Here is a 16,714-nt window from a genome sequence, read left to right on the forward strand (position 1 = left end):
TTAATTCACATTTCATCTCTATCCCACAGTTATTCTTGAAACCAAACAGTTCTACATGGCAATTTGCAGAAAATTCTATAGTCTCTTGCAACATGCAAGAGGGACACTCGGCAACATTCTACCTAGTGTCTAACCCACAGACACCAGTATCACTTTGGATGGAAGATCCCTTTGGTATATAGCAGCTGCTAGATAGTTCACATGAAGTAGGAAGACAAAGTTTGGACCACTGGCCTGAATATACAAATGCCAAGTCTGCTTTTTATACACCTCACACTCACAAGGCACATCATTTTGTTGTGTATTGTCGCAGTAATTTCTGCCAAAACAAAACAGTTCATACAGTGTAAGCACTGCAGAAGCAGCAGTGATGGGGCCATCAATGTGGTCCTTTAACACAGCTTTTACCCTCAGTGTCATGAGTTTGCTAACAGGCAGTTAAATTTCTCACACTTCAGAAATAATGTCTCTAGAGTTAGCATACAGTAATTCAGCCTCTTTTGCAAAAAAACTACAAAGCAACAAACAAAAAACTCAAACAAAACTCCAAACCAAAACCACACACTTTTAGGATATAGTTTAAATATAATGAGTTAAAATTCCTCTGAAGGTCTTTCCCAAATGAAACTGTTTACCAAGCACAAGCAATAGGACAGTTTAAACAGAGCTTGCCCTTTGTGAAAGTATAGAAAGCAAAATGCTTTACGTGGTATTTGGGAAAGCCAGGTGCAATGATATGTTTATATTCTGTTTAGGAGTTTACCCTCAGGAGTAGAGAATGTAATTCTTTAATGCCAGTATTAATAGCGATAAAGCCCTCCAGGGACAGTGGTGGTGCCTTTTTCTGAGGGGCAGTCAATCATTCAGTTCAGCGCTCACTTCTCAGCTACAGGCAGGCTGCTCATTTTACTCGCCGGCTTAGCTTCAGCTTCTCTACTACAGGCAAAACGCTTTCCTTCATGAGAGCAGAACTTGCAACGCTTTTGCAGCTGAGAGAGTAAAAAAAAAAAAAAAAAAAAAAAAAAAGGAAGAAGAAATACCACGCTGTGGAAGGCTGGGCAGCACGCAGAGCCGGCGGTGCCCACGCCAGGCGCAGAAGGCGCGGGCAGGGCAGGGCAGGGCAGGGCAGAGCGCGGCCGGCGGCGCTCGCTCACGCCTTGGCCGCACCGCCCATTGTCTGTCGCCGGCGGGGCCCGCGGTTCCCGCCTGCCGCCGCCAGGGGTGTCCAGCGCCGCGCCGGGCGCGCTGCCGGGGAGCAGGTGCGGAGGGAGCCGGGCAGCGCAGCCTTGAGTGCTTCTGTGGCGGCGAGGGAGGGGGGGGGAGATCCTTGCTCCTGCTCTTCAGGGATTGCTGCTGCGAGAGGGAGAAGCAGATCCGGAGGTGTGCGTGCATGTGCCAGGAGATGCGGAGCGCGTTTGGCTGAGGTGTCTGGCCCCTGGGAAGCACTGCGAGAAGACGCAGAGAGAGGCAGTGGGAAGAGGCAGGAGCAGAACTGAAGTACAGAGCAGCTGTTTCCGAATACTCTGGTTCTTTTGGGTGCCTCAATGAATGTGAACATGGATTCTGTCACTGAAATCTTCTTGAAGCTGCTCTTTCTCCTGTCTGTTCATCACTGGCACATGGCAGTGGTGGGGAATAAATGTAAGTATTCCATATGATTTAAAACTCAATCCAGAGTGTGTTGAAAACTTCTGGGATATTTTATTTGCTTTTAGAATAAATATAATTTTTGAGACAAATATTTATGCTTTGAAATCGTGACAGCAAGCTGCTAGTCTGAAAATTTTCTAAAATCCTTCTATAGATTCTTGTCACCCATCTATGTACAGAATGTTGTTTATAAAGCTTACTGTATAAGAGTATATGAAAGCAGCATTTTGCTAAGGGATGCATGTTCAGCTGTATTTTCATTTTTGTTTTCTCCTTTTAAGTGCAGCATTTTCCAAGGAATTGTGTCTTGCATGGAAATTACTGGCAGACTTCTATTGTGCAATGTTTCTATCATGTAGTGGGTTTTAGCATTTGAAAATTTGGAAAGCCTAGTATCTGCATATCCTGGATTAAGCTGGCACTCAACTTTAATGGCAATCACAGTGCAGTTCAAAAGCAGTAGAAATGTAACAAGGAAAATGTGGATAGCAAGACTTTACGGTCTCTTCATTGATTGCTTAGGGAGTATTGTTCATGCATGACTACAGAAGAGAATGATAACAGTTCCAATAGAAAGTTTTTTTTTAAAATGAGTTAGCTAGTAGGGTGGTATCACAAAATAAAGACTGTGATTACAGTTTTAAAGACAATCTGATCTCTAGGAGGCAAATCATATATATGTATGTAGAGAGATAAATATAAACACATGCACACACATATATATACGTATCTGAAAATCTGTTTTCAGAGTTAGGTTGATTATCTTTAAATTAAAAAATAAAAAGAAAAACTTATTAAGAAACTAATTTTCAGGGCATTTATAATTCAGTAATAGAAGAGAGTTATTCTTGTTCCATTTGATTCAGCTTCAACAAGCTGAAGGATTTCATTTTGTGTTCTGTGGTAGTGCAATAGCCTAAATGCCAGATGCTCATAACCTGAACTGAACATATTTTCTCCCCTTCTTATTAAGGCACTGGTTGTGCATCACAGGAGTGGGAAGGGCAGAAGTAATGCTTCTGTGGGAAGAAAGTGCATGCCAAAGCAAGGAGGAATGTTCAGGAATAACCTTACAGCCCAGTGGCAGGGGACAGCTCCCTGGAAATATTTAAGCAATGGCAGAGAAGTTTGAAGTGCTCAATGAATCTACAGCCTAGGGTTTTGCATATGAATACTTTGTAAACTAAACATGCTCCCATGAGCCAGACATTCACATTGCAGCACCAAAATGATCTTGTGCTGTCATTCAGTAATGATATCTCATTTGATACTTAAGTGCATAGTGTAGCCCTAAACATGAATACTAAGTTCCTCTTGTTAAACACCCTGCTGCAATCCAGTCACAGCTTTAATTCTCTTCATCATTCTGCATTGTACAGTTTATGAATACATCCATTTTCACAAGACCATGATAATTGAATTGCACATTAATAGCATTTGGCACTATGCACAAAACGAAATCAGTTGCTTACAGGGAGGCATATTAAAACCATTGCAAAAAGACTTGCATCACACAGCAAAGCAGTAAAGCACTAGAGGTCACTCTTACAATTTAGGAAGAAAGGTTTGAGGAAGAGGCTCAAGCTTCTTTCGAATATAGGATTCTGAAGGATAAAACAAATCAAGTATGAAATACATTTACTACTGGCTTTCTCACATACATCTCAAAAACAGGGCAAAATAGATTACAGTGTCAAATGATTGAATTGCTTGAACAGATTTTTTCACATATGTGCTACTATTTATTATTGTAAAATATTTTTATTTAGGAGTAAGTCCTAACTACTATGTCAAAACACTCATCTGAATTGAAAGTACAAGAACTCTGCCCATGCTACAAGCAAGGGAACTTATTGTGGGAAGAATAAATTAAATTATTTAAATTAAGCAATAAACAATAACCTGTAGAGAGAACTTGGCCAGCCTAATGCATATTGTTAATTTTCAATATCTAATCTGGAAAAAAAAAATCCCTTTATATATTGTTTTGGAAGTGAAAATTTCTGTAGGAGACTTTGTTTTAGAAGTGACAGTTTACGTCTGAAGTATTATGGTATGACTTTTGTTAGTGTGTTACAATTCATAAAATCACCTTAGGAGAAAGGGTTTTTCATGATTACTGATTATGATAGATCCGTGCAGGAGCCTTTATTTCCCTACTTTAACTTATTTTACTCCTTTCTTCTTGTGATGTTAACCAGAATTGAAATCCTTTTCAGCAGGTGCTTGTACTATTGGTGTTAATGCATTTAAACACATTTACAAAACCAAGTAAAGTTTGGTTTTCTTGAATGAATTTTGATGGCTAGATTTTCCAGTTGGCTGCCAATCATCAAAGAGAATAGGATGGGTTTTTAATTTTTCTTCTATATTAATATATTTTTCTTGCTTTAATTTTATGGTTCTTTCTGTAGTAATGGATCCCGAATACTCAAGTTTTGCTTTGTCCTTAAGGCCAGCGGCCAGTAAGAAAGGACAAAAGTAAAGACCTTTAAAATTCATCTTGAAGTGTCATTGGTAATATTACTGAGTCAGTTGTCCAAAGAAAATTTCTTGGATGAAAAATTGATGTGTTCAAAATTACTTCCGGTCTTAAAGAAATCACAATATTCCTCTTTTGAGTAAAATGATTTTGAAGTTCTGAGGTGGTCTGGAGCTAACAGACCCTGTCATCTAAAATATGAAATTTTATTTCTAGGATCTTATTTTGTAGTTTGTTTGTTTCCCCTGAAAATTAACACTGATACTTCCAACCAACAGAAGTAATAATTGCTGCTGAAAATTCAAATATTTTAAAAAGTTCTGTAGTAATGCTGCTTAGAGCTTTCCTATGCTTTGTTTCTCCCAAAGAATTGCACTTCCAATGTGTTGCAGTGGGGATACTGCAACATGCATATATCACACCAGGAGTCCCGTGGAAAGGAAATATATATGGACAGACAGATTCTCGATAGCTGTTTCAGAGGTGTTTATTTCTCCAGCCGCATGGCTGGAGCTCTGCCGAGGAACTGTTCCAGTCACGGGACCAAGGGTCCTTCTGCCCGCGCAGGGAACACAAACCAACCAATGGGAACGAGGCTGAGCAGGGGCAGGGAAGCCCCGTGTCTGTGCCCCCAGGGCCCCTCTCCCAGGGCTACACGGCGGGGGAGAGACCCCAACACCTCACCCGTTTTATTTTAATAAAAGGAGAATGAAAACAACTGGATAAACATAACAAGAACAGTTTCAAGACAAAACAAGCCACCCTCCTGAGTCTTTAAATGTCCAATCAGATTCTGTGGAACATCTTAGGGCTGACAGAAGAGAGACAGAACTCTCTGAGCATGCTTTGTGGGGAAACTGAGGCAGGAGAGGGTTTAACTTCTTCCCTCCCCCTTTTCATCCCCCACTTGGCATTGGAAAGGGATGTTTGGGGAAACAACTGGCAAAAGCATGGTTTTGTGAGGAAAACCATGGATGAAAAAACGGATTAGGAATACACTGGGGGTAATAGGACATAGGGTAAAAGGGCAAGGTGGGATTAGGAAAGGGAGACTGTAGGGGGGGCTTACAATGGAGATACTGTCTAACATGACTACAATTTTTTGCATATATACTGCCTTTTACAGGAACACCATCAGGCCCAGTGACCTGCGATGCTTGTAACCCTTTTCTCCCTAGTACAATTTTGAATTGCACCACCTCTCCATCTCCCAAGCTTGGGATGCATTTTTCAGGGTTATTCTTTTTAATAGCAGTTCTATGCACGAATATGTCTTGCTGGTTGTCACACCTTGTTATAAACCCATAATTTTGCTTAACATTGCACCATTTTACTATCCCTAAGATCTTAGTTACTATGATCTTTTCCTTTTTCCGAGTGGCTGCTGTTTTCTGTCTCGCTGCGTCTTTGCTCTCTCCTTCGGTCGCTCCCGCGTTGGAATTGTCGGGGCTGCTGGTGCCTGCGTGCTCTTCCCGGGGTCGCATTCGGGGCTGCGCGGGCCGGGCCGGGCCGCGCAGCTCAGTTCTCCGCACGTCGCCTCCTCTGGTCGCAGCTTCGCTGCCGCTGCCAGGTGCTGCACCCACGTCTCGGCCTGGCCCCCGAGCGACGACCCCCCCGCGCCTTGCTCCAGCACGCGTCTCGGCTGGGCGCGGCTCTGTTCTACCGCCACCGCCACCAGCCGCTGCCCGCGCGCCGCCCCTCTCGGCCGGGCGTTCCCGGGGCTCGCTCCACCACGCGCTGCGTGCGGCCGGACGGGCACTGCCGGGTCCCGCTGCTCCTCGCTCCGCCACCGACACTGCGGCTCGCGTGGCTCCGCCCGCGCGCGGGAACTGCCTCGCTGCTGCTCGGAGAGCGCTCAGTGCACGTGGCCTGGGCCACACGGTCCCTGCGCCAGGCTTCTCTTCACCAAGACACAGCTGACATTGCTCAACAGTCTTGGTAATTAAATAATAGTCACGAAAATATTCTTCTATCGGCATATATTTTGACTCAGAAATTAACTGTGTCCAAACGGTTTTCCAAAAGCCCTTGGTAAGAATTAAATCCCAAGAAACATAGAAAAAGTTCTTAAACAACCGTGCTAGGAAGTGTTTCAGTTCTTTTTGAGCTTGAATCAAGCTAAAATTTACAAATCGTTGTTCAAGAATCATTTTAAGTTTAAGATAAATGTCCATATGCAGCTCTGAGAGCCAAGAGTCTTCCCGCGGTTCCTCCATAGTTTAGATATGGAATAGCAAAGCAAAACCAAGAAGAGGAATCCAAAGTTTCCAGGGTTTAGTCACACAAATCAGTCGCTTAGGGATCGGGGATCATTCTGCTTGCAATTCACCACCATTATGTTGCAGTGGGGATACTGCAACATGCATATATCACACCAGGAGTCCCGTGGAAAGGAAATATATACGGACAGGCAGATTCTTGCTAGATGTTTCAGAGGTGTTTATTTCTCCAGCCGCATGGCCGGGGCTCTGCCGAGGAACTGTCACAGTCACGGGACCAAGGGTCCTTCTGCCCGCGCAGGGAACACAAACCAACCAATGGGAACGAGGCTGAGCAGGGGCAGGGAAACCCCGTGTCTGTGCCCTCAGGGCCCCTCTCCCAGGGCTACATGGCAGGGGAGGGACTCCAACACCAATGTAGTTGAAAGAAGTTTGAAATGCACAGACTTAGTAAGTGATTGTATAAGGTCAAGTGTGAGTTTTAAATGAAAGATTAAAGCAAGTACCGCTGTAAGTTTTTTGCACTGGAGCTATGAGACATTTTTATTTTATTGGTAACTGTCTCTACTGTTGTAAATCAGCAAGTTTCTAAATCGTCCCTTGAGAACCTGCCAGAAATTGGTACTCCCAATAGGTGCAGTGTTTTTTTTTTAAACTCTCTGAAACTGAAGTGTTGCAGAAAACATAATTAAACCCTTTATACGCATCAAGTCAGCTGTGACTCAAATTATTAAGGGTAATTTTTACAGTGAATGGAAATAAAGAGGAATTGGGGAGTTTCCATGCAAATTCTCACTTCTGTATACCTACTTCTCTGTGTTAAAGCTCCCCATTTTTACAGAAGCTTTTACAAATTCAGATTTTCATATATGTACTATGATGATCACAATTTCTATAAATGCATAAATATTGTTATTATTATTATTACCTCTTCTAATAATACTGTGATTGCTGTTGATTTTATTTTATATATCAGGAATTTCTTGTTAATGCTAGATTAGACAACCTCTCTAAAGCTGACAGAAAATGACTTTTAATGAAGCTGAAGTTTTCAAATAGAGGACTAAGTGAATGCATACCTTGATTATACCATCAGATGCAAGTCATTGTACAAGTATTATCCCCAGGGAAGGGATTACTTGCTACAAGGAAAACATTGTGTGTTAATTTTGAACTTAATATCATTCTGATGTTAATCACTGGTACCAAACAGTTCTGTAGAATAACTGACAATTTTATGGAATCACATTAAAAATATACTAAAGTCCTGTTTATCAAAACGAATTTATTTTAAAATACAATTCTTTTACTGTTAGTTTGTGGTTGATGTGAACTGGAGGGGAGGAGAAAGTAGTTACTTCCTTAATTTTCTTTTAGTCTCATTAATATTTATTTTCTGTTTATTATAATCTATCTCTTCTATGAGAGAGCAGTAGAGACCTCATCAGAGATCAGGCCATCTCTGGGCAATTATTTCCATGAATAAAACATTATAGACATCTCTGGTATATTTGGCATGTTGTTTGTACAGTAACATCAAAAACTTGTATCAACATCAAATCTAAACTAATATCAGAAGAAAAATCTATGGAATTTTTTTTTCAGACTTTAAAGGCTTCGAATTCACGGAAAAGCCTCAGGCTGATTACACTGAGTATAATAAACAATTCACATCCCATTGCTCTAGGCTTTAAAATTCTCATGAATACACTTGTCCCTGAGCCCAGTCAGCAGGATGGATGGAGCAAACTTGGTCATGATTGGAGGAGTCTTGATTGGAGGAAAGTGAGAGACAAGTAATGACATTCTCAAAGTATGATAGAATCAACCAGAAGAAAAAAATGCACTAGGTTCTATGTTATTATGTCATAAGTAGTAGTAATAACATTTTCTGTGTAGGTTGGGATATACTGTATTTTGATTAGATGTCAGTCAGGAGTTCCAAAGGAAGCATTAACTTCTTCCTGTCTTCATAAATATTCAGTCACGGCCATTCTGCTTGCTTTCTTTCTTACATAAGAGGACGTAAGCGTACATCTATATTCATCCACAAGAAAGACAACTTTTGACTAAGATGGTTTGCCAAAGTCTCGCAAAATAAAATGTGCTTCTGTCATTGTATGTGAGTACAAAGCTCAAGTTTAATATTCTTTCTGGACATTTCTCTGGTACCTTAGAAAAAATCCACAAACCAATATTTTGTCATGTATTTGTAGGACTGTGGTGTTTTAACCCCAGCCAGCAACCATGCCCAACACAGCCACTCTGTGATTCCCCTACCAGCAGGTAAAGTTGAGGAAAGGTAAAAGATAGAAAACTTGTGGACGGAAAAGAGTTGAACTTGATGGTCCTTGTAGGTCCCTTCCAACTCAGAATGTTCTGGAATTCTGTAGTTCTGTGCATAGAAAAAGCAAAAGTCACATACATAAGCAAAGTAAAACAAGGAATGCTTTCACCACTTCCCGTGGGCACGCAGGTGTTCAGCCATCTCCAGGAGAGCAGGGCCCCATCACACGTAACAGTGACTTGGGAAGACAAATGCCATCACTCCAAATGTCCCCCCCCTTCCTCCACCTTCACCCAGTTTATTTATATGCTGAGCATGATCGCATATGGTCTGGCATATCCCTTTGTTCAGTTGGGGTCACCTGTCCTGGCTGTGTCTCCTCCCAACCTCCCCTGCACCCCTAGTGTCCTCACCAGCATGGCACTGTGAAAAGCAGAAAAGGCCTTGGCCCTGTGCAAGCCCTGCTCAGCAACAACAAAAACATCTCTGTGTTATCAACCCTGTGTTCAGCACAAATCCAGAACACAGACCCATACGAGGCATTGTGGTGAAAATTAACTCTACCCCAGCCAAAACCAGCACAATACCTAATATATTTGCCAATATTCTGTCTACTGATTCATCTTCTGAAAGAACTTCAACCATCTCACTTTGTAACAAGTTTTGATGAGAAAAAATAGGCCATATATGCCCCCCCCATCCCTTCTCAATCCTGCTAACTCCACACTCCAAACAAGCAAATCAAAGAACAATCAAATAGTCAAGAAACATTAAATCTTTCAAGTACTTCTTTTATTTCTCCCCCAGGTAAACCTGTGCATTGGTGCTTCTTGTAAATCTGAGATCTGAGAGTTGTAGATCTTGTAGATCTTGTAGATCTGAGAGTTTAGTGTGCTGTATCACACTGAACTTGAACTGCTTCTCAGTACTTTTAATGTTTAATGTTAGTTGCTCTCAACTAACAAGGTGATAACAGAGGTAGGAGCTGTGAGTGCCATGACTAATTCAAAGGGCTTTTCTTCATAGAACACTCCAGGCAATTTTTTAAAAATTGTAAAGAAATAACAAGTACTAAAATAATCATGTCTATGTCTGTCACTGACTCCAGAAGCACATACTATCTTTATTTAAGATGTTTCTGCAGTGAAAAGTTAAAATTTGCTTTTCTCTCAGAGCTTTCAGTTGTTTTATCAAGAGGGATGGAAAGGCCAAAACAATAGTGGTAACATTGATCTTGACAAGTTTCTGTACAATTGCTTGTATTTTGCACTGTTAATTGTTTTGGTAAATTGATCTGGTAGTTCTTGAATATAAAATTTCTTTGTAACTTATAACTTGTTTTGGCAGTCAGGGCCTATGTATGACTTCTAGATTAAAAATTGAGGAAGAGATGTCCTTCTCAGTATACTAGTATATATTAGATAAATATCATTATAACAAGAGCTGTCTTTCTTAATGTGAGAAATAACGTAAAACATATATGAGAAACAGCATGCTGTCAAGATGAAAATGTTTTGCTCTATTTGTTTGTAAAAAATGATGCAGCTTTAGCGGTAGGGTTTAACCAACTGTGGTTTACTGAAATTTTACCTCTACAATGTTTTGTATCTTATGTATTTTATCATTCTTACTTATATGTCATGTGTTTTTGTTTTATATATGTGCGAGTGTACCATTACAGGCTAATGTTATACTCTATAGAATACTCTGTAGGTCATCTGTTACCAGTTGAAGTCTAGGCCAGTAACTTCGAGTTAAACCTGTAAAACACAGTGGAGGGTTGGTGTCCAACTACTTTGGTTTTCAGAAGAAGGTTTTAAGTGTTTACTACAAATTGGTACACTATTTTTTAGTAAACAAAACATTGTGTGGACTTGGAGGTAAAAACTATGCTGTCTGTAATCTACTTAATGAGAATTTTCAGTGCAATAATTTGAAAAGTGATTGAAATCCTGGAAACTTCATTTTAAGTAGATTAAAACTAGGAACAACAGAATTATTATTTAAATATCGTACTCACTTAATAAACAAGCGAAGAAAACTGCCTCAAGGGTTTTAAATCTCAAAGGATAGAGAAAAAATATGGTTAGAAAATCTATCCAGCTGGGTAGTGGGTCTAATAACTTTTTATTAAGTAGATATTATTATGTAGTTGTGCTCAAGAATAAGTTATTCCTTGTTCCTTGCTGTTAGAGCGCCTCTTTATTTCTATAAAATTATTTTAGCAATTAAAATATTTACATATTTTAGGGTCTTGAGGGAAAAGTAGATTAGAAACAGCATGTTGGAATAATTGAATTTATTTTTATTACTTAATATCATTCTTTTTTCAGCCAATAGCTGAAGAAGATCTTGCACTTTTTCAGGTGTTTCTCTGTCCACTTCTAAATCTAAGTAGAAAGTGTTTTTCAAAGCCTTAGTTGTTTCTAAAAATAAGATTTTATAAATTATTTTTTCTGATTATGTTTAATACTTGTTGCAAGAAATCCCCATCTGTATTTGCTTGACCTGTTCAGTTATTGTGAAAGAATACCTTTAAAGAAAACTCTAAAGAACAAAAGAAAAGTCTCATAAAATATTGGTTAAACAGGATACAAAAATATTATTACTCAGGTGCCATATAACCTAACAAACCTCACCAGGGGAGAAAACAGAATACATTGTAATTAAAGAAGGCCTGGAGCAGAGTTTCTGAACAAGACAACAAGAATAAAACCTTTTGAGGGGAACATGCACTATAAGAGTGATGCTCTAGACAATCCAAGTTGCATGCAGGGAGCCCGAAACACTGGTTTAATTCACCTGCAGCATTCTGCTGTGTCCCAAGTTATATTAGACTGGATATGCTCAACATGGTTATTCTATAATTATCTGAAAATTTTGAGGGGAGGGGTAAAGTAGTTTTCTTCAGGATTACTAATTATGGTAGAGGTCAGATGATGTTTACTGCTATGGAGTGCTAATAAGAAAATACCAATTTGAAGCTGAAAGACATCTGGAATTAGAAATAAAATTATAGAGGAGCAGGAGAAGGGAGATTTTCATTGTTTCATTTATTTGCAAATATGACTTACTGTTGAGATACATGACTAGCTTCTGTCTTCTGCAGAGACAGGAAAATTGGGATTTATCTGGCTGAAATTAAAAATCTGGAACTTCGATATTTGCATCTCAGCTAGCTAAGTTCCTTTTTCGTCATATGAAAGGAAAAATTGTATATGATATGAAGAAGTCATGACGAAGATGGAAGGAAGAAGTCATATGCAAAGGCGATTTGCAGTATAAAGATGCCATTTGTCTCACTACTGACTATGGCTGAGTCTAAGTAACTAGGTCATCTGTACACTTCGTAGACATCTACATGAGATGGGTTCCAGTTCCATCAAAATATCCTACTGAAAATAAGTGTTAGAAAAAAGTGTACCAAGCTGTATTGATTATCTTGTACAATAATCACCAGCTATACCTGGTGACTCATTCATATTTGCTGTTAAGATTCCCTGAGTCTCCCTCTTCTGTGTTTGCTAACACGGGTTCTCCTTGGTTGTCCGGGGATTAAAGCTAGTCCTAGACAAAATAGAGGGACTTAGTGGAGAGCTGGAAATATCCTACTACTGAGACTATCTTTCATTCCTGAAAGTGTGAAATAAAGAGATATTGTGACCATACACAGTGTTCTGGTAAAGGGAAATCTCATTAAATTAAATAAGCTGAAGCTGACTTTTCTATCCACCTGAGACAGTCTGATCTTTCCACCCCTTTGATAAACCATGATTAAAGCTCCATTTTAACCCCAGTCTTGTGAAAAACTGTAGGGGTTTTTTGTTTTTTTTTTTCTTCTAAAGAAAGCATAGAGTGAAAGACTCTATTATGAAAAAAAAATACTAGAACCCTACAGCATTTCTTTTCATAAAACAAATACAAGTATCCTGGTACTTTCACGGTTACTTAAAGCCTTTCTACCATCCAGCATCTAGTGATGACTATAGACTGACTGTTACTCAGATCAGGAAGCTTTTTTAAGCTTCAGGCCAGCAAACTATGTCTCTCACTGTAATTTCCAGTTGGTGACAGGATGCCTATCTGCTAAGCAGCAATCTAGTTTGCAATAGTTTTTTAATCATGGTGAGATTTACTTACCCTTCTTTTTCTAGAAGAATAAGCAATCTTTAGTAACTGGGTTTTTATTTTGGTTTTTTTTGGCGGGGGTGGGAGGGTGTTTGTTTGTTTTTGTTTTAATTAAAAATAGTACTGAATCTCGTTGTCTTTATTCTTTATAACTAAAGCTCACAGGGAAATCAGTGGGAGCTTTGCCTAAATAAATATTGAATAAAAGCTTTAGAAAGAATGAGCTGAATATTCATTCAACAGTGATATGCTGCATAGTTTGAATATAACTGATCTCTTTTATTTCCTTCCTAAGTACTAGTCCTTTCATTATGCCTTGTTTGGAGGACTCAGATACACAACTGTATAACAAACAAGAATTACTCATTTGTCCCACTTGACAAAAAATAAATATGAGAAGAAAAAGACATTTTGAATTTTAGCTAGTTCCTGTGGTTAGGGAATTTCTATGCCTGTAGCAAAAAACTACTGCTGTTTTTCTGAGCCAATGGTAACTCTTTTTAAAAAACTATCAAGATGATTGATTTTAATTTTCAAGGGTGAAATAGCCCTTAAAACTAAATTCTTTCAGGACTATCTGGATGCAGTGGAGCTCACTGGCAGTTGCTGAGCTCTGCCCTCCAATTGATAAAGTGTTTTGGAGAAAACTCTTAGTTTTATCAGCCTGAGTGTGAAATTTTTAGGGCCGTTTTTCAGTTGTACCATGCCAGCAGGCTCTGGAGCATCACCATACCCTTCAGAGGTTGCATTTCTGTCCTCAAGCAAAGTCTTTCTCAGAGACTACTTTTCAAGAGAGTAGACATGTCCTCCAGTAATTAAGACTGAATGAACCAACCTCTTGGAGAAAGGAGGGATTATCATAAAACTTGTTTGCAAATACTAACGCATAATTTTATTCCTAACATACTTGCTCTTACATAAAACATATTTGTAAACATATATGTATGTTTTTCTTTCCCTGCAAAACAGGAGAAACAGATCCATGGTACTTTGTAATCTCATTTTCTAATGCACTTTTGGAAGATCTAGATAACAGTGGTTAGTCTAGCACAAGAGAAGACTGTGATAGGGTTTTTCTCAGGGCACAGGTCTGTAAAAATGTTATTTAGACTTCAAGTAAAATAAAATACAGGAGGAATTCAGTGATAGAACAATCAGCTACAAAACCTTTGTTAAATTTTGATAGACCAACTGTTACTGTAAGAGACTATCAATGTTCTTTTATATCTGGGTGAAATTTGCATTGTATAAAAATAATTACGTATAAAACTCTGCGATGTCCTAGACACAGATGACAGATGAAATGAAAGGTAACTGTAGCATTTTCCTGAAGAATCCTTTCAGTTATGATAGGAAATGGTAAGTTTCTTTTATGGAATATCACTTTGTATCATTTACTTCTTGTATATTGTTAATGTGTTTGGGGTATGATGACTTCTTTCTTGTTTTTCTTTCCCAAGGGCTCAAAAACCCCCATCTCTGCTCAACTTGTTTTAATTTTTCTGAACATTCATTATCTCATAGATCATACTTATGCCGTATAGCTGTGCTTTACTGTGTTCTGATTCATTCTCTGTGGACAGGAAAATAAAGACTTTAAGAGGTAGAGACTGGGGAAAAGGAAGGCTGATGTGCAAGTACCCATATGTACATTTTTGTGCTGTCTGCAATGAAGTGTCGTTATTTTTGAGCCCTTTGCAAATTGTCTACATCTCTTTGCTGGTTTGCTTTTTGTAGCCCAGAAGTGGTAGATATCCAGTCAGACTGCCCCAAATTTAGAGTGATGGGTGAGTGATGGATTCACAGTTACGCTAAACCTTCTCTCTTTTATACTTCAGAAACTGCAGTAGAAAACAAGGTTTTTTTCACTATCTTGTGTCATGTTGGGGCAGGGTGGGAGAGTGGGTGGAGGTGGGGAATCTACCATGGCAAATAAGTCTTTTCTTCTTATATCTCGGCAGTGACTACATAGAAATTGACATTATTCTGCTTCTTGGGAAGGATGGTAGTATATTATCTGTGGATATTCTACACAAGGACAGATTGAGAAATTCTAACAGAGAATTCTCTGATCTAACTCTCAGCCTAGTAAAATGTGTACATGTGATGGAGGTACTGAAGAGAGTAGTCTCTGTTTTGATGTTTCTAATAAATTTTTGTAATGTCTCAGTGGAAGTGTTGCTAAGATAATGCTGCAGGTGTTGAAAACGTATGTTGAGTGGAATCAAATTATATCAAGTTTCAGTGCATGGTTGTACATACTTGAATATTGCAGATTCAAAAGTATTACTAAAAAATCTACCAGTACTATGAATATGATGTTCATATTTACATGTCAGCTTTTATAGTTATATGTATCCATATCTTTTTGAATGCTTTAATCCCTTCTCAACAGATTTATTTTTGATGATTCATCTTTCACACCTGAGTTGTAGTTAATGTGTAATCATTTAATTTAATCATTTAATAGATATTTAATTATTTATATTATTTTTGCGGCTTTAGTTAATGTAGGGGTACCTTTGGAAAACAGCATCCCAGACAGGACATGTGTCCTTTTCTCAGTAATTCACAATGGATAAATGTAATAAATTTAATCTTAAACCTGGAAGACCCATACTCTTGAGAATTTTTAAATGTGTCTGTCATCCTTCCTACCCTTCCACTTGCCAGAAAGAGCTGTGTGTAGGAGAAAGTGGTGATAAAGACTGTGTTCCTCTGACTTTGGTACCACACTGCTAAAAATATGTTAGAACCACTTTTGCAGTAATGGATAATTTCAGTCAGAAAATCAGGTATTGTTTGGTACAAAATCTTTTTTCAGACTAGGAGATTGTAAAATATTGGATGTTTCTTAAACTGTAATTTTTCATAAAACATAACCAGGTAAATAGGTGGTAAACAGCAGTGGGTAGAAAATACTCAGTGTGTTACCTTCTTGGAGTATAAATAGTGGTCTATTTTATACTATCTTTTAATATCTAGCTAAAAATATTTGACAGATAGTGTCTTGATCCACTTAAATTTCTTCTAATCAAATAATTCATTGTCATTTTTCCAGCAATTAATCTATCATCATTGAGAGAAGAAATCCTATGCCAGATCAGTATTATCTGTATTGGAACATAAAGTTTTTATGAAAGAAGAATTGTGTAATTCCTTCAGACTAAACAAATTTTATTTTCAAAGCCTAACTTTGCACGACTCAGAAGAAAACAAAACATTTTGTAAAATAGTAAGTGGTCTTCTGCTTAAACTACTGTTGCAGAATTTTTATTGTATCCGTCAAGGCAATTAAAACACATATTTGTGCTTAAATATATGTATAAAAATATAATTAATGAACAGCACAGTGATCAGAATCCCACTTCAGTAAGCGGTTTTAAAACAAGTTGCATGGGTGCCTCTTGAGCAGATGCCTTCTAACCGCTTGTCCAAGTACCAGCCCTGTGCGTGGTCACAAGATGCACCTCAGCCCACCCTTGAGTCCACACCTTCTCCTAGGTCTGCTGCCCAAATGTGGACCCAGACACCTTGCTGGTATTGCAGGAGTGCTACAACAAAATAGGGAGTCATGTACCTGGCAACCTTGCTCCTAGACCATTTAATCCTCTCTGAGGCCGTGTTGCCCTCTATGCCAAATTATTTCTTAATCACAAATTTACTGCTGATTACCAGCTAGAATTTTAATTTCCCCTTTCAACTTTAGTACTTGTGTAGCTTTGTAGAAAACTGCTTTTTTTGATTGTAGTTGAGAAGTTTGATTTTGTGGCTCACATGTTGAAATAGAATTTGTACCCAACTTACTCTAGCTATGTTTGAAGGTGTTGAATGTGGACATGGGCAAAACACAGATACCCATGTCTTAGTCTACTGTGTTTTCAAAGAATATTAAAATTGGAGAATGATGCCTGGCCCAGATTTATTTAGGACTTGAACATTCATTAA

General features: G+C 38.7%; 1 protein-coding gene across 2 annotated transcripts in view; it reads left to right on the forward strand.

The window, feature by feature from the left end:
- Positions 1-1,269: 1,269 nt before the first annotated feature.
- The window catches only part of LOC116438193 (contactin-associated protein-like 4), a 216,899-nt gene continuing 201,454 nt past the window's right edge, over positions 1,270-16,714 (forward strand). The window contains exon 1 of one of the 2 annotated variants that reach the window (XM_032096912.1): positions 1,270-1,641. In XM_032096912.1, the coding sequence (XP_031952803.1) occupies positions 1,545-1,641 (97 nt within the window). In that variant the 5' untranslated portion in view covers positions 1,270-1,544. The remainder of the gene's footprint in view (positions 1,642-16,714) is intronic. The other variant, XM_032096913.1, reaches the window with a different exon arrangement.

The sequence above is a fragment of the Corvus moneduloides genome, chromosome Z (genome assembly GCF_009650955.1).
Source record: "Corvus moneduloides isolate bCorMon1 chromosome Z, bCorMon1.pri, whole genome shotgun sequence".
NCBI lineage: Eukaryota > Metazoa > Chordata > Aves > Passeriformes > Corvidae > Corvus > Corvus moneduloides.